The 25,543-nt window shown below is 35.0% G+C and overlaps 2 protein-coding genes and 1 long non-coding RNA gene across 4 annotated transcripts in view; 1 reads left to right on the top strand and 2 right to left on the bottom strand.

Annotated features, from left to right (window-relative positions):
• LOC127880144 (uncharacterized) overlaps positions 1-9,963 on the bottom strand; it is a 47,480-nt gene extending 37,517 nt beyond the window's left edge. Inside the window, exons 1-4 of one of the 2 annotated variants that reach the window (XM_052427381.1) lie at positions 9,944-9,963; positions 6,553-6,669; positions 3,257-3,292; positions 202-1,314 (exon numbers count right to left, since the gene is read on the bottom strand). In XM_052427381.1, the coding sequence (XP_052283341.1) occupies positions 202-1,314; positions 3,257-3,292; positions 6,553-6,667 (1,264 nt within the window). In that variant the 5' untranslated portion in view covers positions 6,668-6,669; positions 9,944-9,963. Of the gene's footprint in view, positions 1-201; positions 1,315-3,256; positions 3,293-6,552; positions 6,670-8,649; positions 8,735-9,943 lie in introns of those variants that run through there. The other variant, XM_052427380.1, reaches the window with a different exon arrangement.
• Positions 9,964-16,950: 6,987 nt separating this feature from the next.
• LOC127880147 (RIIa domain-containing protein 1-like) lies at positions 16,951-21,365 on the top strand. The gene is made up of 4 exons (XM_052427384.1): positions 16,951-17,124; positions 17,695-17,771; positions 18,852-18,898; positions 20,392-21,365. The coding sequence occupies exons 1-4, from the start codon at positions 16,990-16,992 to the stop codon at positions 20,487-20,489; spliced, it is 357 nt and encodes a 118-aa protein (XP_052283344.1). The 5' UTR covers positions 16,951-16,989; the 3' UTR covers positions 20,490-21,365.
• On the bottom strand, positions 19,619-24,586 carry LOC127880150 (uncharacterized). Its single transcript, XR_008049439.1, has 3 exons — positions 24,471-24,586; positions 23,195-23,329; positions 19,619-20,201 (listed from the first exon to the last, which is right to left on the bottom strand). It is a non-coding gene; the product is annotated as an uncharacterized LOC127880150 (long non-coding RNA).
• Between the last annotated feature and the right edge of the window lie 957 nt (positions 24,587-25,543).

The following is a 25,543-nucleotide window of genomic DNA, read 5'->3' as shown; positions in this document are numbered from 1 at the left end:
TTGTATGGTAATTAATGCATGATCAGATTATAGGCAATCAATAAACAGTGAGACGTTCTAGCCAAAATTACTTCAAAAATAAACTCTAGACTGTGTCCAATACGGTTCATGATTGACAAAAAATGGTGAAAACTTTTTAAAGTGGCAAAATTAAGAGGCAACAGCCTACAGGAACCCTTGGTCTTCGACTCATAAACCTACCGTTTTTGGCTGATGCAGAAGTTGCTGCTGGTGTCTTCTGAATATGAGGTGAAGTTTTCGAACACAAATCTGTTGTTGATGAAGAAGTGACTGTCTGCTGTGTAATTAAAGACAGAATTGCGGGTGAAGACACTTCAGAGCCTCGCAACATTTCTGGACTTGACACCAATAATGTACTGGAAGTCACAGCTGGCAACCTTTTTCTACTGGATGATACTGAAGCAATTGGATTAGGTGAAGGAGTATCAGTCACTAAGACATAAGCTGATGATTCAGCACACGCTTGCATTGTAGGTATCATCTCAGCTGAACTTGGTGGGGTAATGGTGTTGAAAGGGTTGCTTCTTTCCGGGCCATTTACTGCTAATGAAGTAACAGTGGATACTCTTGACAGTGTTTTTGTTCCCATAGTTACAGCAACAGTGGATACTGGTAACTTTGTTGTTGTTCCCATGCTTACAGCAACAGTGGATACTGGTGACTTTGTTGTTGTTCCCATGCTTACAGCTACAGTGGATACTGGTGACTTTGTTGTTGTTCCAATGCTTACAGCTACAGTGGATACTGGTGACTTTGTTGTTGTTCCCATGCTTACAGCTACAGTGGATACTGGTGACTTTGTTGTTGTTCCCATGCTTACAGCAACAGTGGATACTGGTGACTCTGTTGTTGTTATCATGCTTACAGCAACAGTGGATACTGGTGACTTTGTTGTTGTTCCCATGCTTACAGCTACAGTGGATACTGGTGACTTTGTTGTTGTTCCCATGCTTACAGCAACAGTGGATACTGGTGACTCTGTTGTTGTTCCCATGCTTACAGCTACAGTGGATACTGGTGACTTTGTTGTTGTTCCCATGCTTACAGCAACAGTGGATACTGGTGACTCTGTTGTTGTTCCCATGCTTACAGCTACAGTGGATACTGGTGACTTTGTTGTTGTTCCCATGCTTACAGCAACAGTGGATACTGGTGACTCTGTTGTTGTTCCCATGTTTACAGCAACAGTGGATACTGGTGACTTTGTTTGTGTTCCCATTATTACAGGTACCTTTCCTTTTGACACACTCCTGTCCTTGCAGGCAGAACATTGCCATAGGTTGATAGAACCATCTGAATGGCAACCAAACAATTTAGGGATTATTCTGTCACATAAATTGTAGTAAACTTTTACATAGTCAACATGTATACGTTTTTCAATATAATAGCCTAAATGAACAAATGGGATCTTGGATATACTTGTGAAATTTAAATCAATTTCAGTTATAATTTTTATGTTAGCAAAAGTGATAAAATGACATTATGTCAAGTCTTTGTTATGTCAAATGGATTTAAATACATGAATATCACCAGTGTTTATTTGATTCTATCTTTAAGATCTTGTTTAGATGACAGCATTTTTTTTTACAATTTTTGACCAATATGACAGATTTTATAATCGCTTTTTTCCCCAATACCAGTACTGGTGATTTTCCCGATAGGAAAAAGAAAATTGCTAAAAATGTTATTTTATTTATTATGTAGAGTCGCTTGGGTAACCAGAAACAAGCCGTTTTTTTGTTTAAGCATTGTTAGGTTTTATTACAATTCTTCTTGAAGTCATTGAGCTGAAACTATAGTGATCGATAGGTATGAATGGCAATGACCTTGACAAGTTATCGAACAGAAACCATTGTTTGTCTTCAGTCACAACTAGAGCTTTGTCACAGACGTGACGTATACCCCCACGGGCCGCATTGACACAGACTATTTTGCATGCTGTCTTCACAAAACAAGAGAGTCAAATTTATGGCGATTTTTAAGAATTATAATCCCATTATCATTTATGGCCATTTAGACCTTTGCACTCTTGAATTTTTTCGCATGACATGCCGTCCAAATTTATGGCCATTTTATTACTTTTGAACTCCAAGTGTGACCTAGACCTTGGAGTTATCAACATAATTCTTTCGCATGACACATCTTCCAATGATTGTGAACAAATATACCAGGTATTTTTAAAATCTCACAATAAATGACATAGTAATAGCCCGGACAAGATCATTTATGGTCATATTTGACCTTTGAACTCGCAATGTGACCTTGATGTTGCAGATATCGACGTAATTCTTTCGCGAAACACACCGTCCATTAATGGTGAACAAATGTACCAATGATTTTAAAATCTCACCATGAACAACATAATTATGGCCCGGACAAGCTCATTTATGGCCATTTTTGACCTATGAACTCAAAGCGTGACCTTGACCTTGGAAATATCGATGTAATTCTTTCGCGAGACACATTGTCCAATGATGGTGAACATATGTGCCGAATAATTTTAAAATCTCACAATGAACGACATAGTTTTTGCCCAGACAAGCTCATTTATGGCCATTTTTAATATTTGAACTCAAAGTGTGACCTTGACCTTCCAGATATTGACGTAATTCTTTCGCGAAACACATCGTCCCATGATGGTTAACAAATTTGCCAAATGATTTTAAAATCTCACAATAAATGATAAAGTTATGGCCCGGACAAGCATTTGACTCTTGAACTCCCAAGTGTGACCTTGACCTAGAAGATATTGACGTACTTTTTTCACGCGACACACCATCCCATGATGGTGAACAAATGTACCAAGTTATTTTAAAATCTAACGATAAATGACATAGTCATGGTCCGGACAAACTTTCGGTTAAAAACACTAAGTTACCCCGTGACCTAGTTTTTGACCAGGCATGACCCATATTCAAACTTGACCTATACATCATCAAAATACAACTTGTGACCAAGTGAAGATCGGATGAAATTTTGGGACAGACCAACAGACCCACTTAGTGACTCCTAGTCCTATATAGCCCCCATTACCAATGGTAATGGGGGTATAATGACCTTGACCTAAAACCAAATGTCCCGTTTGAGAGAGGTACCTTCAATGTATTCATGAAGTAACATGAAACAATCTCAACTTACTGAATAAAAACCACAATCCGAAAATGCCATCTACCAAGCAATTGACAAAACTAATCTAACAGTTTTCCATGCAATTTGGAATGGAATATGTATTTACCTTTTCTCATTTTGAAAAATTTGTTCTGTGAGATATCTGGAAAAGGAAATACATGATTGTTAAGATTATATATACTGACATGTATACCACATTTTACATAAGCATATACATAATTATAAAACATGTAACAGTGTCTTTTGAAAAAATGGATTACTCATTATTTCACTGTGTGGTACATTTCTTTTCAGGGTCATTGTCAATCATGTTGATGGTTTGGCAAATACACATGTATCTAGGAGCCAACTGTAATAAGTAAATGTTACATTAACTGAAATTAATTTACTTTAAAAGCATCTATTGGAGTAATTTGTAACTTTTACTTTGACAATCATGCAAAAGGGGCAGGGTGGAAGGCTGAATCATTCAAGTGAAAACTATTGGCAGTATCAGTGTTTTTAACCATTACTTTGTTAATTAGACTTGACTCAATGAGTTTGTTAAAATAATTTATATTTATATATAACAGTGACATGTTCTTGCTTGTTTAAATTCAGGGTAAGGTAGAGGGACCTAGTCCCAAATGAAGAAAGAAATAATTTTTTCTAAACGGGATCTAAAAATTCCCAAGGTTTTTTAAATAATTCTGTTGAAGCTGTTGAACATTTAATTCATCTCAAATACAGCTTCATAAGCTGAACCTTAGTAAATATAATATTAAAATTACGTTTTATGCTCCCGGTAGGATGGCATATAGCAGTTGAACTGTCTGTCAGTCAGTCTGTCTGTCAGTCTGTCCATCCGTCCGAAAACTTTAATGGTCATAACTTTTTCAATATTTAACATAGCAACTTGATATTTGGCATGCATGTGCATCTCATGGAGCTGCACATTTTGAGTGGTGAAAGGTGAAGGTCAATGTTATCCTTCAAGGTCAAATGTCTAATATATGGCGTCTGTCCGTCCGTCCGAAAACTTTAACATTGGCCATAACTTTTTCACTATTGAAGATAGCAACTTGATTTTTTGCATGCATGTCATGATGTGTATCTCCTGAAGCTGAACATTTATTTTGGTGGTGAAAGGTGAAGGTCATCCTTCAAGGTCAAATGTCAAATATTCCGTCTGTCAGAAATCTTTAACATTGGCCATAACTTTTTAAATATTGAAGATAGCAACTTGTATTTGTCATGCATGTGTATCTCCTGGAGCTGCACATTTTGAGTGATGATAGGTGAAAATCAAGGTCATTCTTAAGGGTGTCACGGTACTCCGTGGGACGATTGACGTAATAGTTTCCCCTCGATACGGTTCACGATACGCCTCCGAGTCCGTACGGAACGGCATTTTCCATGACGCATTTTAAGGGAAGTAACTGTAAATGGCCCAAAAATGGCGGAAGTTGAATTGAAATCACCTCCAGCGAGCTTCTAATAACAAATATGAAAGCATTTTGTGTTATCAGTGAGAAAGTGGTAGGCGTTTATTTCGTATAAACATTTGCTTTATATCAAGACTTTAGTCGCTACCCATTTCCTAAGTAGGAGCTGTAATTTTGTGATTCCGCTGAGAATTTTGCAAATTTTTTGAAACCATTAAAATTATATTTCAACCACTCAAAAATGTGCTGTGTCGCCTACATCACGAAACAAGGTGCACTATTTGACTGGTTCTAAGAATTGCGCTTTTTTACGGCACAAGCAAAGATAGCCAGTTTGACTAGTTGGTAAACACATTTTATTTTTAACTTAAATAATCTATCAGCGCCCTCACACTACTTTGGGGGAAGTGGTCTGCAGCCCTTAGGAGGGGGAATTTGCGCGGTGTTTCCCTTTTTGGGGGATTTTTTTATTATTCTCTCATTATTACATTTGTACATGTTTGCACTATATTCATTGCATACAGGGAGAAAACTCAAACTGAACTTTTGAAATGACCAAAAAAAATTAACCCCCTTTGTAAGTTTTTTTTTTTTTTTAAATCTATTTTTAGTCGTGGCGACCTTGACATTGGAGATATTGACGTGATTCTTTCGTGGGACACACCGTCCCATGATGGTGAACAAATGTGCCAAATGATTTTAAAATCTCACAATGAATGACATAGTTATGGCCAGGACAAGCTCTTTATGGCCATTTTTGACCTTTGAACTCAAAGTGTGACCTTGACCTTGGAGATATCGACGTAATTATTTCGCGCGACACACCGTCCAATGATGGTGAACAAATGTGCCAAATGATTTTAAAATCTGACGATGAACGACATAGTTATGGCTCGGACAAGCTCATTTATGGCCATTTTTGACCTTTGAACTCAAAGTGTGACCTTGACCTTGGAGATATCGACGTAATTATTTCGCGCGACACACCGTCCAATGATGGTGAACAAATGTGCCAAATGATTTTAAAATCTGACAATGAACGACATAGTTATGGCCCGGACAAGCTTATTCCGCCAGCCCGCCAGCCAGCCAGCCCGCCAGCATTCGCCAATCTAATAACCAGTTTTTTCCTTCGGAAAACCTGGTTAAAAATGGTTTTAAATGGTTTGTATGTTGTTTCCATCTGACGATACGTATTGTATCGTACACACTGTACCATGATACGTATCGTATCATAAGGTGAGCGTATCGTGACACCCTTAGTCATTCTTCAAGGTCAAATGTCAAATATTCTGTCCGTCCGAAAACTTTAACTTTGGCCATAACTTTTTAAATATTGAAGATAGCAACTTGATATTTGGCATGCATGTGTATCTCATGGAGCTGCACATTTTGAGAGGTGAAAGGTCAAGGTCATCCTTCAAGGTCAAGGTCAAAGGTCAGATTTTGCAATATTGAAGATAGCAACTAGATATTTAAAATGCATGCGTATCTCATGGAGCTGCACATTTTTGAGTGGTGAAAGGTCAAGGTCAAAGGTCAAATTTTGCAATATTGAAAATAGCAACTCCATATTTAGCATGCATGTGTATCTCAGGGAGCTGCAATTTGATATTTGGCATGCGTGTGTATCTCAAGAAGCTGCACATTTTGAGTGGTGAAAGGTCAAGGTCATCCTTCAAGGTCAAAGGTCAAATATATGGCTTCTAAGCAGTGCAGTAGGGCGCATTGTGTTTCTGACAAACACATCTCTTGTTTTCTCAATTTTAAAATATTTGTTAGCAACAAATCAAACCCATAACACTCATTCCCCAATTTTAATCCAAATGACGCGATTTTTCCCAAACCATAAGGGACCTGGCTCCCTTTCCATAATGATGAAAAAAAACACTGTATAAATGAATAATTAAATTATGACACAATCCTTTATATGTTTACATACAAAATGCACAACACTTACCAAGTATTATTTACTTACCAATTATACATGTACGGTGAAAAGTGTTTAAGCACTCGTGACAAACAAGTTTCTGTTGAAGCTGTCGAATGATCTCATGGCAGTAACTGCATGATTGTTCTGCATTTTCTGACATGGCTATGAATAAAAACAATAAATAGCAATACAGAATTTACTGATAAAACATCAGTCTTCAAGCAAACTCACTTGCCAGAATCCTGCTGATAGTAAAATGAAAATGGATTAAGTATGTTTTGAATCTACAATGTATATAGTCAGGATAGTAGCATACATTTGTATTTTAAAGCAGGTATGTACGATTATTATTATATGTGTTAAATTGTAATATAATGATACAAATATGTACCAATAACACAAATTAGGCAAGAAAAATTATACATTGAAGACAAATTTCATAAATTGCAGCAATGACAAAATAAATACGCGCCCGAGCTGATTGTGACGAAGATATTTCGTACTTATTTTCCTACAATAACTGAAGTTTTCGTCTTTTTATTAGGATCGGAAGTAGTGTTTGTGTGTCGTATGAATAGATATCGTTGCAGGTAATAAAAATGATCTGTTAAACTAAATTTAGATTCACATCGTACATGCATGATATACATGCTGGCGATCGAATTCGACTGTGCAGACATTTTCGATTTCAGAATTAAATATCTGGTTTATTTTGCATTTTTGACACATGTTCTTCATAACTTTTATTTTAATTTATATTAAAATGTATGTATAAAAAGTTTTTTTAAACATTTTATATAAATTCATAAATATTTGACAAAATCGTGCAAACCTGCTTTAAAAATAAAGTACACAGCCAAATTCAGGTTCTCAAAGTAAGCAACAAAATGCAAAATACATCTGTATGTTAAATGTCTAGTTATTGTTTAATAAATTAAATAATCATGCCAGGTCTTTCCCCAGGATTTCATGAGTTTTAAAACCTTGCATAACCCTGCTGACTACCCTCGGCTAAGTTATTCTTCCACTGAAACCACCCAATGGGGGCAAATTCCCCAAGTAAAATTCCCTTTGTAGAAATGTGGCTATTAAAAATCAACATGCGTCTTTGTTGTTTAACCCAATCAGGCACTTAGTATGTGATAACCTTATTTTTTTAAACTTGAGCTTTAGGTGCTCCAGCCATCACACCCACGGATACGAGATATGATGCAAAAAGTTGGATATGCCTGGAAAAGTTTCCCATAAATTTTGCTGAATTTCGGAAGGGTAAGCACAGACAGACGGACGGACAGACTGTTTGGATTTTATCCCTTGAAAAAGGATAGGATCGTTTGATAGAAATTCTATAAATAAACATGTTTATTTATAGATCTTTGTTTTCATGGATATTGGAAACAAATTATAACTAACTATATTTACACATGCAGAGGAAGACATATTGAACCATGAAATTAAAGTATTTATGTCATTTTTATGTTAATGTTTGAACAAGAGATGTGTTTGTCAGAAACGCAATGCCCCCTTCTGCGCCGCTTTGAAGCCATATATTTGACCTTTGACCTTGAAGGATGACCTTGACCTTTCACCACTCAAAATGTGCAGCTCCATGAGATACAGTACACATGCATGCCAAATATCAACAAGAGCCACATAGAAGTAATGAGCATTTTTCAAAACCTGAATGCAAAACCTTAATGCAGTGTGACGGAAAGACACACAGACGGACGGTCCCATCAATATATATGCTCTCCTTCGGGGGCATAAAAAGTTTTATATTAAATATAATTTGTTTACAATTACTAAATTTATAGGGGAGTTATACAGTAAGATAGACAGATTTAAGTGCTTTTCTCTAAAATTTCGCTATTTCAAGATAGGACATACGGTAAAAATACGTTATTTCATTGCATGAAAGCTAACACGAGTCGAGTCTTTGTGAACTTATGGGCTAGTCATTATGAAATAATGGGCGAATCATTAAGGAGCGAACCGTTATGGGGGCGAGTCTTTACAGAACCCCGCACACGACCTAGCCTGTAAAAAGCTTAAGTACTGCAGATAATAATTGTATATGCAAAAGTGCAAATTTTGAAGTACATAATTGGTTGGCAAAAATACGCAATATTATGAAGGCGATACCTATAATATCTTTGAGATATTCGAACCCACAGATGTCGACTTTAAACAGAGCGCCCTTAGTTTGCGGTTAAACTGAACGGTTACATGCAACTATCGATATACCTTCGTTCACTCTCTCTTATACTGCGGTTGTCTTACTATCTATCTATCTATATATACTGCCAAGCGCCCTTTAGAGCATTATAGGCAGAGGGACATTATCGAGTCCGTTTCCTGGGAAGAACCAGTACTAGGTGTCTATGGAAGAGATAATGAGAATGCTCCCCGAGTGGGGAGCGAACCCACGAACTCCCGATCGCTAGGCGGACACCTCATCCACTACACCACCGCGATACTATATAAGTTCTATGCTTGTCGACATACTATTCATGTCGTCCTATCAGAAGCACCAGTGCGAACACGTCGGAACATGCATAGCTTGGCATATAATTATTACTCAACAACATCAGATGTCTTCAAGTTCATTTTCTTCCCCAGAACAGGGACCTATACAAACAATTTGTTTGTATTGACCTTTTCGACATTATTTTAAGGGAGACAACTCTGAGTGGATTTAGTGAGGTCGGAGGGGTACTCGATAATCTACTGCAGAGCGTCTGCATACAGTTCTATGTTGAAGCAATTATTATTTCCCAATAATTTGCAGATATAACTTATATGGTAAGATATTTTTTGTAATTTTTTATTAGCTTAGTATCTTTGATATAATTGTCGTTCATGTTTATGCTTTATTTCGATTTTATTGTGTTTAAAATAGGTAAAAACGAAACATGCTAAAGCGGGTGGGGTATGGAAAAATATCTTATTTGTTAAGTTTGGGCAAATTAGAAGTTTGATGGCATTTGGTAAAATACTTTTCTTTAAAAAGAACAATTATTTTAAAACAGATAACTTTGCTGTATTTAAATGTTATTGAATGGTTTATTGTTATAACTTCTAGAAACTTTTTCAGGAATATCACACTTCACAGTGTCAACAGAAACTGGGATACTGTACTGAGTATCTAATGCTGCATGAAGCTCAAGATTTCTACACCTGGAATTTTATTAACTCTTGCAATAAATATGATACATCACCACAGTTACATAATTATGTTCTTTGAAAAAATAAAATAAAGATACTTCAGATGTGTGTCTACTTCATACCCTTACATTAAAACATATCCTACACATTCAGAAATATAATAAAATGGATGGTGGTTTCAGTTGCTACACATCCAATGTTGTCATGTAATCATTTAACATAACATGTGATGTGTTGACATGACTATTAACACTGCTAAGAAAACATTTACTTTGATTGAATTATCCGAAGGGATATTAAAAAATTATAACTCTCTGATTATACTCCTTTAATTGACGTTTCGGCATAATGCCTTTATCAAAACATTGGAAATTATATGTTAACTACATTTTTACGTCTTTTGACTGCACAATTTAAATAACAAAGAAAAATGTTTTTAAACGTCAAATGACGTTGTACATGATGACGTCATAAATGGCGTTATATAAAATGGCGCAAAAAAAAATGTAAAAATTCGCCAAAAATGAAATGACGTTAAACACTTACATATTGTATCTTAATCTTATGTTAAATGTGTGCTTTATATATTTAATAAATTGATATTTTACAATAAAACAATCATCATCATATGTAATTATAATCTACCTTAACTTATTATCATAAATTAAATAGGGTAAACTTATTTAATGACTCTAATTATTTCAATCCATATCTATGTATAATATTCTAATGATATTTGATTAAATAATCATATATACTTGCTATTCTATATATCATATACACATTATGGACAAGATAAATTGCATAAAGTACTATTATTTTTACATTCATTTATGTTGATGATTAATATAAAATGTTTTTCACATATATTTTTTACAAGATAGTTTCCCGTAGCAGGACATCAAGTTGATTTTTTGTATTTAGTCCATTTGGTGATTGTGTTTGAAACTTCTTTATAAATTCCAATTCTTTAATAAGTCCGTAATAAAACAATAAAACAGAACTGTAACATTTATAACTTGGTGTACGGTATATTTTGTATTAAATGCCAAAAGATGGTATACGTCGGAGAGACAAGCAGATCATTAAAGGAACGTGCCAAAGAACACGAGGCTGACGTGCGACTACGAAGAGAGAAACCAATCTCAGAACATTTCAATGGTGCTGGCCACAGAGTGCAGGATATGGGTGTATCAGTGTTAACGCAAATAAGAGACAGTTCCCATTATTACAGACTTATTAAAGAATTGGAATTTATAAAGAAGTTTCAAACGCAATCACCAAATGGACTAAATACAAAAAATCAACTTGATGTCCTGCTACGGGAAACTATCTTGTAAAAAATATATGTGAAAAACATTTTATATTAATCATCAACATAAATGAATGTAAAAATAATAGTACTTTATGCAATTTATCTTGTCCATAATGTGTATATGATATATAGAATAGCAAGTATATATGATTATTTAATCAAATATCATTAGAATATTATACATAGATATGGATTGAAATAATTAGAGTCATTAAATAAGTTTACCCTATTTAATTTATGATAATAAGTTAAGGTAGATTATAATTACATATGATGATGATTGTTTTATTGTAAAATATCAATTTATTAAATATATAAAGCACACATTTAACATAAGATTAAGATACAATATGTAAGTGTTTAACGTCATTTCATTTTTGGCGAATTTTTACATTTTTTTGGGCGCCATTTTATATAACGCCATTTATGACGTCATCATGTACAACGTCATTTGACGTTTAAAAACATTTTTCTTTGTTATTTAAATTGTGCAGTCAAAAGACGTAAAAATGTAGTTAACATGTAATTTCCAATGTTTTGATAAAGGCATTATGCCGAAACGTCAATTAAAGGAGTATAATCAGACATTTACTTTGAATTAAAATAAGAGTCCCTGGTCAAATGTCCATTGGCTTAATATCTGTATGGGTGAAACTTTCACCTGCATCACAGTCATCCTTAATTGGTTGTGTGTTAAGCTATCCCAATTAACTACCAGTCATGGCAGATTTGTTCAAAAGAAGACAAGTATCAATGTTTGAAGAATTGTTATTGCTTTTACAGTCTTGACGCTAACCCCTAGCCCGACAGCCCGGGGCTAGTGATATGTATTAAATTTGGGCTATTAAATTTTCCAGATTCATATAGTCGGGCTAGTGGGTATTTTAATCTGTTCTTTTAAAGCATAAAGATTCAGGCTGCAGTTAGTTGTTCAAAAATGCTAAAGTGAAGACTGCTTGTATATGCTGGTTAGTCTGAGACATTCCAACAAGTAATAACTGTGACAGTTCAAATATTTGGTCATTAAAGTGTGTGTATGTGCAGGAGCTTGTGTGTGTGTTTGGTACAAGCTCATCTCAAAAACTGATTCACTATTTAGTTTTTATCCTTATAGAAGTAAAACCGGACTGTAAAATGAATACTATCATTGTAAAGATTTTGTTGTTGGAATGAAATATTATAAATTATAATCCCTATGATTAACACAGAAAACATTAACCGAACGCTTATTCCTGTTGGTGTAGCAGATCCAAAAGACCTGTAATTTTTTATGGTTAATGGATGATGTTCCTTATGATAGTACTAGTAGGTACCAGTTTGTTTGTCTTTTTGAATACATCTGATAGTATATTTGATTTTTTTCATTAATGAAATGGGTTTAACTAAGTAATCCTGCTCAGTGGTTGAATCTTCAGGAAATGTTAACATAAGCACATAGTTACAATGTATTTGATACATGTATGCCGGTGACCCTCAACTGCAATTTTGGTTACAGACAGGGTAGCCTAAGGTGTAATTATTTCTAAGAGATGAACCCGAGTTGAGGCTTAAACTTACCAACCCATGAGTGAGTCAGAGATCAGCACTCTACCGGTTTAACTGGCCGGGGTAAGCTTGGAATTGGGGACTTACTTTTGCTTAATTATGATCTTAAATAATATTATAGTTGTCAACAATAGATTTTTATGTATTTTAAAAGCACAACAAGTTGGGCTTGCAACAGAAGTAATAAAAATATATAGATTATTATACAATTTACAAATTTAACAGTAAAGTAGTCTTATGTTTACTGAAATGTGCAAATACCAATTGGTTTTTATTTCTGAAAATTTAGAAAAATGAGCTAATATAATAAAAATGTTTATTTTTAATTATTGGGTGGGTTTAAATTAACTTGCACTCAAAAATTATCATAGTATAGGGTTGTTTTAATTTCTGACATTTCAGTACACAGTACAGTAACATGAGTAAGGTATGATATTGTTATTTTTGTCAGTACCGGTAGTTAATTACGGAGCCGTTAATTACAATAATACTGAACTATTAATGAGCAGATGGTCGTTGAACGTTATAATAAACATAATGATTGTTTTTATTAGTAATAAATCGGCAATTTATCGCTTTTATTCTATTTATAAAGTCAAAATATCGGATAAGTAAGGTGTCTACTGTAGAGCGAATACTGTCAGAACCCCCCGAACCCTTGATCTCGCGTTATCTCGGCAGTCTCGTTACGCGTGATTTAACAATGTCGAAATCGTGAATAGGTCCCTGCCCAGAACCATCCCAGTGTGGAACAGACTACCAGCCACAGTAGCTCAGGTCCCCTCTTTGGTATCCTTCAAGAGGGAGCTAGCATGCATTTTTAACAAGGGGCTTCACTCCCAGCTGGTTGTATCCATCTATCTATCTATCTATCTATCTATCTATCTATCTATCTATCTATCTATCTATCTATCTATCTATCTATCTATCTATCTATCTATCTATCTATCTATCTATCTATCTATCTATCTATCTATCTATCTATCTATCTATCTAATCTATATAATCTATCTATCTAATCTATCTATCTATCTATCTATATATCTATATATATATCTATCTATCTATCTATCTATCTATCTATCTATCTATCTATCTATTTATCTATCTATCTATCTATCTATCTATCTATCTATCTATCTATCTATCTATCTATCTATCTATCTATCTATCTATCTATCTATCTATCTATCTATCTATCTATCTATCTATCTATCTCTAACTCCCCTTACGGATATTATTGACAGATGCGCAGTCAGTGCAAGATAAAAGAGAAAGATAAAAGTATGTTAATTAGATTTATTATGCAAGGTGAAGTGATTTAAAGTTAAAAAAACTGATAAAAACATGTCTCTCGGAGTTCAATGGTTAGAATGGAAAGCAGGGACCGCTTAAACCCTTCAATATCACGATGTAACACTGTAGTGGCAGGGAGGTTGTTCCACATCACAATAGCACTTGGGAAAAATGAAAACTTATAATAATTTGCAGTGGTATGGATCTGTCTGTAAGAGAGGGATGCATGTGACGAGTGAAACCGGTGGGCCGCTCGATGTATGATGGTAGTGGCACGGTCACTAAACCTTGAACAATTTTGAAAAATATGATTTATTTAGTGTCATTTCGTCTGTCTTGTAGGGTCTGCCAATCAAGTTCCTGTTGCATGGAGGTGCCACTGTCATATGGGGAATAGTTATGCTTGATCAGTGGACTGCTCGACGCTGTACCTTTTCAATTTTTGTATATTTTGTAATGTGTGAGGACTTCATACGGAAGAAGCATATTCAACCTGTGGTCTAACTATTGTCTTGTATGCGAGCTGGCGAATGTTGGAATTTCTTGTCTGTATGTTCCTGCGGAGAAAACCAAGTGATTTATTAGCGTTATTTGTAATTCTATTTATATGGGTGTTCCAGAAAAGGTATTTTGAGATGTCCACGCCTAAAGTATTTTGCATTGTCAACAGTTCCTAATATTTGTCCACGGATTCTGTAATTAAAAGAGAATTTTTATTTATTTTTGGTTATGTTTAAAACTTGGCATTTACTTGGGTTGAACTCCATGTCCCAAAGATGTTCCCATTTCATAAGTTTATCTAGATCTTCTTGTAGAGTATGGCAGTCATGCATATTGTTGATTGTTAGATAAACGGCAGTGTCATCTGCAAATAAGCGAACTTGAGAAGTAATAGATTTAGGTAAGTCATTTATATAGAGAAGAAAAAGTAACGGACCAAGCACAGACCCTTGTGGTACCCCAGATGTCACTGGTACCTCGGATGATAATTATCCATCTAGAGCAACACGTTGAGTACGACCTATAAGGAACTATTTTATCCATAAGAGAGTATCTTTATCCACACCATGTAATTTGAAAAGCAGTTTAAGATGGTTCACTTTGTCGAACGCTTTGCTAAAATCAAGCAATATTAGATCAGTTTGTTGTCCAGATGTCATATTTCGTGCCGGGTCATCAATGAGTTGTAAAAGTAAACCATTTAGACAAGATGTGTTCTCGTAGCATCCGACTCGCCACCTCAAAATGTCACACTTAGAAGTCATACGTGAAATTGACCATTTAACAGCTTGTTTATGTCACAAGTCTAGTTTTGAGACACAAGTGTGATAAGGGGAGCATCTGTATGCTATGGATACATGTTTTATTCATGTATATATATATTATAATTTAATCGCTCTATCACTTGGTACACAACGTTTGTTTTGGCAATGATGCATATATAAACCATTTTTGAAACATCTAACAAACAAACAATCCAATATTCGATTCAGCTTTGAAAACTACTTTGGTATGGCATTATTCATAATGAAAACAGTCGGCACATTCGCGACGGAATCGACAAATGTGAGTTTGTGACTAATATTAATCAACAATAGTTTTGTCGCAGAAAAAAACAGTAGTATCCTACCGTGTAAATGTTGACGGACTAAGCACGGAATCTCCATAGGTTTTGAACAGCATCCTATTTTGAGCAAGTTTAGTTATGGCAGGATCCAGATTTTAGTTCTCAAATATCCCTGTAACTATAGGAACCACAATACAGAGTTTCATGAGTATCTTACGTAATTTGAGTTGTCACAGGATCAAGATTTTAGTTTATTTGATGTACTTACTAAAGCAAGCAATGTTTTTGCAGGACGATTATGTATATTCCATGTATGGCCCTCTATTTAGATACCGAGTTTCATCAATCTTGCTTCCAAAGCAACTACACATTGTGTTGTTCAGAAGACTGAAAATAATTTTGCGTATTCTCCATGTGGTCTTACACCTACATAATTATATAGTTTGTTCGAACTAGCTAAAGAACGTTTTATATTATTGCAGACTTCAGACTTTTTGGACTATTTTAGTTATTTCTGAATGAAATAAATCGCTATTACCAATTTATACCATATTCGGACGGATAGGCGGACACGGACGGGTGTAAACTTTTTGTGAAATCGGTAGGGAACTTATACGGAATCACGTGCCTAAAAGTACGATAAAAGTTGAAAAATAGTAGCAGTTGAGGACCTTTGTATTAGGCGTGTTCAAGTTAAAACGTAAATGTTTGTATACTATTACAGAAGACGATTATTCATCAAATTAAATTGTGTTCTTCGTCGATTTTCTAAACGAAAAGTGTGATTTTATTTTGCAAAATTTGTTAACCAGTTATGTCTAGCTCACTAATGGCTCGAACGATTGGTTCCACCCGTTTTTCAGGTAAAGCATATCACATGTTTTAATCTGACGGGTTTCGTGCGATTTTATCACCTAAGGGTATGTTTACTCTTGTAGCCGACTCAAAAAGGTGTCGGTAGGTTTGTATTGTTCGACTAACTATGAAGACGATCGTTTTAGCACCGATGACCGGAAGATGTATTTGCAGTTTAAAACTATTGCCGCGCTTGATTGAATAATATTGAAACGGAATCGGATGAACGCAATTCGAGTTAATTGGGCAATCGAGTTTCTTTACAGGCACTATCTCATACTGTATCTTTAACAGCACAGCGTTATCCATAGCCTTATTTGTATGTAGGAAAAGTTTAACATTTTCGTAATCGACGATGTTCTGGATCGATTAAACAAAAATCTGCCATCGCCCAATCCATTTGAGTTGACAGTACCCACCCGTGGTGCTTTTGAACTCAAAGGCCATAAATATACCACCTGGTTATAAAGGCTCTTTAATGTGTATAGTGTTTTTTACCATATTGGTCGATTTCGGACATAGGTGTCGCCCATTTTTTTGTATTTGTCCCAAACTAACTTCATTTAATAAAACAGTATTAAATCAAAATGATTAATGCCATGTAGTTGGTTTACTTGTTTTCGAGATATGTTACTAGCATATTCCTGAACAGTTATTGCGCCGCATTTTAGCTATCCAAAGCCCATAGCGATACGCTTAGCAGAGTCAATCGCTTAGCGACTCAGATTGAAAAACAAAAATGGCTAACCAAGACTCCGCTCACCAAAAACCTAAATTAGACAATCCTCATGGCATGGAACCGTATGATCTTGGGGGCGGTGATGACTTAGGAGCTTTGAGTAAAGATCAACAAGAAAAATTAAATAAATACAAGGTACCGTCGGTTTGACACCCCCGTTTCTGTTTTTGACTTGTCACCAGTGACAAATATCATGAATATGATTGATAGTCAGACTGCCAGTAGCAAAATTATATCAAACATTCATTAACAAAGATCGTACATACCATCCAAAGCGACAATCAGTTAAGTTGATGCATACATGCCAGAATTTTTCATGTCCGAATGGTTAAATTCCCTAGAAAAATGTCGGGACATGTGACCAAAAAGCAGGACACCTAAAGTCATGCGTACATTACTGGATTCAGTTTTTTTAAAAGGAGCAGTAACCATATTTGTTGTTCAACATGAAATATTTAATTTGCAGAATAAAGTAAGTTAAACTAGTAACAATCAGTAGACAGAATTCTTTTTAACGTAAATTACTGGCATAATGTTTCCTAGATATGTTTGAGTACCAAGCAATGTTCAGTTTTTTTCAATTTTGCTGTGTTACAGTAACACATGTAAGCAGAATACTACAAACATGCATGTCCTTGGAGTCATTTGTAATTGAAAAGTAAAAAAAAACAACTAAAGCAAAGAATTGATATTGACTCATTGCAGATAAAGACGAGGATAGAAAATGAGAAGTATCTCAGAGAGCATCCAGAGGTTGAATGCCTGGTCTCAGGGTTTTTACAGTAAGTATTAGGCTTCTTAGCTCACCTGAGCGTTAAGTGCTCATACAGAGTTTTAATGATAACTTGTTGTTCCTTGTTCGTCAGTCAGTTCATTGGTTTGTCTGTCTGTCTTTATCCATTTCTACTCCTGAGCTGCTGGGCATATTTTAATGAAACTTTATATACATGTACTAGTAAATTATCCTTGGGTTCATAGTTGTTCAAATCGATTGTATCCATCGCAAATATGGTCACATGATTTAAAAGGGGTTTATAGAAAATAACTGAAACAATCTTTGTCTCTCACTCTTAAACCACAAAGATAAGGGGTTTGATATTAATCGTGTAAAATTTTAAAGTTGTACTTTACAAATTAGTCTTTTAGCTGTGTGATCCAAAGTAAACAATGTAAATAAAAACTACATTTATAACAAGAACATCAAACTATCTACACATAACAGAATAGCTTCTTGTAGTCTAAGGATAGCTACCTAGGGACTTTAGGCCCTCTTTTTTATTAGCTGTAGCCTAGTATAGGCTATATTCCTTAAGAAAATTAAGATAATGAGTTTTTCCCTCAAAATGCAATAGACCCTTACTAATGTCATTCCCCTTACCAGTTGCATTATGATAACTTTATCTCCAAATGAGGTTTTTAAAGCTTTATTTAACCTCTTATTGAGAGCAAATACAAGCCCATGTGTCACCTGTATAATATGTAAAGAGTAGGAACAGATCCAGAACAAAATAGCTATAGCATAAGTAATTAGCAGAAATACCAAGTGTTGCTCAATGTATTAGAAAATGCATAGGAGCTTGTCTGTCTTTGCTTCCTTTAGTTTATTGATAGCTTTTAAATCCGAATTTAGCAATGGTCATTTCAAGCAGAATAGTATTGGTACTCATGTGAAATATTTGGTATGTAAATGATAATTGTCTTTGACAGTAGATTTATTTTACAAGTATGCCTAAGTTCTCAATTTCATAATTGTGTTGAATACCTTATTAATTTCTTGCAAATGTGAAACCATAGGCTTTTATGTAAGGACAAGATGTGAGGAAAATAATTACTCAACTTTTTGTAAATATGGTTCATTGCAGAGATGTTCTCACACGACGACCAGAAAATATCAGAGAATTTGCTGCTGGTAAGTTTTAATTGTGCTGTTCTTTTTTCGTGCAAACAACTATCTTTTGGGACAGATATAATTTCTAATGGTTTTAGTATGCCTGTATGGAAGCTATTTATTAAGTATGTATATGTTGAAGAATTAAATTAATTAAATGTTACAATATCTTTAAGTTACTTTAACTGGTTACAGTTTAAGGTTTACATGGTAAATGTTCATATGCCAGGGCTGTAAATATATGTTTAGTTCATCTGTGTGAGATATTGAGATGCATTTTGTCCTTTGTCAGGTGTCTGTCAACTTTTCTTTCAAAAGACATATCCTCTAAAATCACTCGGCATATTTTAATAAAACATCATACGAATTATCCTTGAATTTCCCTGACTAAAATTTGTTCAAATTGTTTTGGTCTGCTGCATATGCCTGTCTTCACAGCTAAAAATAGATTTTAAAAAGGAAACTCCAGAAATCTCTGACAGTGGAAGACTTATGGGTAAAATATTTGGTTTGGATAGGGGTCCTGTTATTTAGTGAAATGAAGCTTCTGGGGTAAAACTTGCCACGCCTCGGGTTCACATAATTTGTGAACTATACTAAGTTATAGTAAATAACTTACTAGTCTTCTCTGAAACCGCAAGTGTCAAGGGCTTTATATTTGATGTGTAAAGCCGTATAGTGGTCCTCTATTAACACTCAACCTGGGGGTTACTTGTTTTCGTTTTATATATAGTGAAAACTTCACAAATCTTCCATAAAACCCAAAGCCCAGCAATTTGTCGTCTGGCATGGAAGTCTATGTTGGACTTCTAACAAGTTTGTTCAAATAATGCAACTAGGGTCAAACTTTATCACACCCAGGGTGTAACTTGATTTTTGTATATGTTTACTATAAAAAATCTCTGAAACAGCAAGGCCTGTAGGTTAGGTATATGTCCTGTAACATCATGTAGTGGTCCATCACTAAGTGTGTTCATGCCGCTCAGTTTAAAACTGGCCATGCCCTAGGAGTTACTTGTTTCTACTCAACAAAAACTTAACAATCTTCACTGAAACTGCACGGCCCAGAGGTTTGGTATCTTGCATGTCCCAGTGGTTTGGAATCTTGCATGTTCTTGCAGGGCCCAGGTGTTTGGAATCTTGCATGTAACATTGTATGGTGGCACTCTAGTGGTCCTCTACCAAGTTTGTCAAAATCCTAATCCTAGTACACTTAACTAGGTGGCACAGGTCTGTTCCCCACTTGGTGCAGCATGTAAGTGTGGTGAGTGGTCACCATGACCACAAGGTGGGGCTCCTCTAAACCCACTCGCCAGCTCAAAATCTGTAATGTTTCTTAACAATATAAAGACAGGGAAATTACAACACAAGTCTGCCAAATGATTGACAATTATAAATGTACAGTCACTAAAAAAATGCAACTGGAATTCTTATGGAACACATAATCTTTGAAATACCCACACCGACGTACTGAGTAAGGATTTGCTTACAAAAAACTTTTTTCTTCATTACAGACCACTTTACTGATCCCGATCTCCCTGCTGCCATTGAGAGAAAACTGGAAGATAGGCAACAGAGAATTAAACAGAACCGATTCCTGCAAAAAGTGTAGATCTATTAAGCCTTGTTCTGAGAAAACTGGGCTTAATGCATGTGCGTAAAGTGTCATCCCAGATTAGCCTGTGCAATCTGCACAGGCTATTCAGGGACACCACTTTCCGCCTAAATTGGATTTTTAACTTAGAAGAGACTTCATTTTAATAAAAAATGTCATAAAAGCGGAAAGTGCCATCCCTGATTAGCCTGTGGGGACTGCATAGGCTAATCTGGGACGTCAATTTATGCACATGCATTAAGACCAGTTTTATCAGAACACGACACTATTATTCACTCAGAGATATTCTTACTTTTGATAATAACTACATCAACCATTAAACTTTTTAGTAAATGAAACAAAATTGTCAAGTTTTTTTTTTTTGTAATGAACCTATACATTAACAGTTTAAATTTAGTGGAGATTACTTGTAGTTAATATGGAAACTTGGGTTTCACATTTTGATGGTATTTTAACTACATTTATTATTTTCTATTTAGATTAGATAACTGTAATGTGATACTGTGTTATTTATAATTCAATGTTTTCCCGTGTATGTAAGATATTTTGTGTATTACTATAGTAAAGTTTTATTTTTACCTGTTTAATTATTTATTTAAACTTGTCTTTGCTTCATTTATATTGTTTTAAATTTTTTAATTGTGCAAGATACATTGTAAAACAATATATTTATTTTTGAAATACCAGTAAAGCAAATGAATAAATTTAGAAATACATGTGTGTGTCTATACAACTCAATATTTATCAAATTACTGCAATTCCTAAAATGTATGACAAAAACTCAAACATTTATTCTTAGCCTGATATTGTTGATATTCAACAACTTTGTATACAATCATAATACAATGTCAATAAAAAACAGGTAGAACCATGTGCATTTTTTATTATGGCTATTACAGAAAAAGAGCCCATTTTTAAATAGGAGTTGACCCCCTCCCATTTTTTTAATCAAATTGCCCTTAATGACAAATTCAGCTTGTATGCTTTATATATGCATGTGTGCATATTGAAGTCTGCAAAAATATAAAATATCATAGTAAAGCAGATATTTCTAGGAAAAATGAAAATGTAAAGATTTTCATTAGGAGTTTAAAATCTTTAAAACAGATCACAAGATTATGGTGTGTCTGGCAAGCTGGGGAAGGGTATCAAACAGGTTGTTTGGAGTCAATTAATTAAGTTTGATTTGACCCAACTTTATTAACCTTATGATATTGAAAACTTGCATGAAGACCTAGCCTTGGATTTTATTAGCTCACCTGATTGCTCAGGTGAGCTTTTGTGACCAGTCTTTGTCCGTCGTCTGTCTGTCCGTCCGTCTGTCGTCCACATTTGGTTTGTAAACACTCTAGAGGCCACATTTCTTGTCCGAACTTCATGAAACTTGGTCAGAAGCTTTGTTCCCATGTAATCTCGGTTCTAGTTCGAAACTGGGTCGTGCCGGGTAGAACTATGCTGTTTTCCTTATTTGGCTATAGAGAAACCTTGTAAACACTCTAGAAGTCACAATTTTTGCCCAATCATGAAAGTTGGTCAAACATTGGTTTTATTGATATCTCAGACGAGTTCGAAAATGGTTCCGGTCAGTTGAATAACCTGGCTGCCAGGGGGTGGGACAGTTTTCCTTATTTGGCTATAGAGAAACCTTGTAAACACTCTAGAAGTCACAATTTTTGCCCAATCATCATGAAAGTTGGTCAAAACATTGGTTTTATTGATATCTTGGACGAGTTTGAAAATGGACCAGATCGGTGAAAAAACATGGCCTCAAGTACACAGGGCATTTTTCTCTATATGTATATAGTGAAAACGTGTGAACACTAGAAGTCACAGTTTTGGCCCAATTTTCATGAAATTTGGTCAGAACAATTGTTTCCTTGATATGAGAGTTGAGTTTGAAAATGGTTCCGGTCAGTTGAAAAACATGGCTGCCGGGGGGGGGGGGGCAGTTTTCCTTATTTGGCTATAGAGAAAACTTGTAAACACTCTAGAAGTCACAATTTTTGCCCAATCATCATGAAAGTTGGTCAAACATTGGTTTTATTGATATCTCAGACGAGTTTGAAAATGGTTCAGATCTGTGAAAAAACATGGGTGCCAGTGGGCGGGGCATTTTTCTCTATATGTATATAATGAAAACATGTGAACACTCTAGAAGTCAAAATTTTGGCCCAATTTTCATGAAATTTGGTGAGAACATTTGTTTCCTTGATATGAGAGTTGAGTTTGAAAATGGTTCCGGTCAGTTTAATAACATGGCTGCCAGGGGGGGGGGGCAGTTTTCTTATATTTATATAGTAAAAAAAAGCTTTGAACACTCTAGAAGTCACATTTTTTGCCCAATCATCATGAAACTTGGTGAAAAGATTGGTTTTATATATATCACATTATTAATGCCATAATTATTGACCTTATACTGTATGAGGTACTGAAACTACTGTGGTACCTGGGTATAAGGGTCTGAAACTACTGTGGTACAGGGGTATGAGAAACTGAAACTTCTATGGTACCTGGGTATGAGGGACTGAAACTACTGTGGTACCTGGGTTTGAGGGACTGAAACTACTGGGGTACCTGAGTATGAGGGACTGAAACTACTTTGGTATTTATGTATGAGGTACTGAAACTACTGTGGTACCTGGATATGAGGTACTGAAACTAATGTGGTACTTGGGTATGAGGGACTGAAACAACTGTGGTACCTGGGTATAAGGGTCTGAAACTACTGTTGTTCCTGAGTATTAGGGACTTTGCCTCCTCAGCCTCCTCGATCGTGAGGACAAAGGTTGGCCAGTGAAGCCAGCTCAAACTTGTGCAGCTTCTTTGACATCAGCAGACTGCAAGAGGGAAATATTGGCTACATTCAAAATATTGAACATATATAGGACCAAGCTTTTTGAAAATTTAAAGTGTTTATATGTCATTCATGGTTCAAGTTTGGAATTAATTTATATTCTATTTAAATGATTAATTCTATAGAACTAGTGTATCCTATACTGATATTATTTTGGACAGCAATTCATTAACAAGTGATTATCAACCCTGTGTGTGTTTGAAAATTAACCATGATAAATACTACTCCATGGTTAACTTTTTAAACAACTGTGCCAAGGATGACAGATTTCCCAAAAATGTGCTCATGATTTCTAGGGACTAATATTCCAATATAATGATTGTATAGTTCTGCAATATTTCAAAAAGCACTATGACAAAATTCAGAGTTTGACAACCTTTTGCAACTTAATATTGCCAAAAAATGCACCTCTCTTTTCGCTACTAAATGCAAAACCAGTAAACACATCCAACTTCACAATTTGTAGCACATCATGTTTTTATTCAAATTTAGTATTCTATCAAAATTAACTTCATTATAACCTTGATCACACTGATTGTCCTAGATCACACACATTGTCCTTGATCTCAACACATTGTCCTTGATCACACAACTTGATCTTGATCACACACATTGTCCTTGATCCCACCACTTGATCTTGATCACACAATGTCCTTGATCACACACAGTGTCCTTAATCACACATATTATTCTAAGGTTAAATATATTAGAGTAATAAGACTATGATGCATACAAACCAGCAAACGCAATCATCATCATCATTATAGGAACACACCACATGTTTAAGTTCTGTTATAATGAATAGTTTTATGACCAGAATCATTATAATAGTTAATAGACTATTAACACGGAGTGGCATACAAAACACATTTCTTAAGGTCAAAAATATGGATGCTTTGCACTTTGAAGTGTTTGTAGTTACTCAGATAATCAAATTTAATTTAAGACCTTTCTTACTAAATTCACGTTTACAAGGCTTCATTTCCAACCATAAGGTACTGAAGAGCAGCAAACCGCATAAAACCTGAACAGTCTGCAAGTGACTCACAGGCTGTTTTGGTTTAATGCTGGTTGCATATATCCATTATCACTTTGCATCTGCGCAGGAAAGGGTTTGGTCTTACTTCTCACAGCTCCAACTGTTTCTTGGTTCTTCAACTTGGAGAACCTCTGTGTTTACTGCAAAGTCTTCATGAACACATCAGACAACTCTTGTTCCTCTTCCGCACTTTCATTCTGGTTCTTCCTACAAAATTGAATTAAAATTGCATTTTAATGTTCTGAGCAAGTTTCATGATGATTGGACCTAAAATGGGACCAGGCTTTTTTCTGGCCATTTTTTGATTTTTTTGTGTGCAAAACTCTTTACAATATTTCAAATTATAAGAATAAAATCATATAAATTATATTGAAATACTTGGATGTAATTGAAATAAAATTGCGATATTAGACACTTATTTAAAAACAAAATGTAATGGTGGTTTTTTTTCAAATTGATAATTTGTTTAACATTTCGCTTTAACGAACCCCTATATACGGCTGCAAACGGCCAGTGGACTTCTAGAGTGTTCACATGGTTTCACTATATTATAAGGAAAAAAATTACACACCCTGCCCCCTTGCGGCCATGTTTTTCAACATACCACAACCCCAACCATTTTCAAACTTTGCTAATATGTCATAAGAAGAAATGATGTTCCAGCAAGATTCATGAAGACTGGACGAATTTCATTTAACTGCCCCTGTTGGCAATATATTTCAACGGACTTGGACCATTTTCGAACTTGGCCGAGATATCATTAGAACAAATGTTCTGAGCCAGTTGCATCATGATTGGCTAAAAATGTGACTTCTAGAGTGTTTACCAGATTTGACTATCGCCATACTTGGAAAACTTCCCCGCATGGCAGCCATGTTTTTCAACAGAATGGAACCCTTTTACTGCATCTCAATTATTACTAATTTTTCTGCGCTTGTGAAGGTGACTGTCATTTTAGCTTTTACTGACGAACAAATAGCATTGCTTTCGATTATTTTTAAGATTATTGAGTCATTATTAATTTTTTATATAATAAAATGTGTCATAGCACGTACATTCGTTACGCCCATGTAGCTACTTTGGAGTTCATTTATATTTTTTTGATTTTCGCATTTGATATTGATGTGCAATTTGTTCTTGGATGTTTTTGGGGAACAT

The sequence above is a fragment of the Dreissena polymorpha genome, chromosome 4 (assembly GCF_020536995.1).
Source record: "Dreissena polymorpha isolate Duluth1 chromosome 4, UMN_Dpol_1.0, whole genome shotgun sequence".
Taxonomy (NCBI): Eukaryota; Metazoa; Mollusca; class Bivalvia; order Myida; family Dreissenidae; genus Dreissena; species Dreissena polymorpha.
This window is presented reverse-complemented; position numbering and strand designations above follow the sequence as displayed.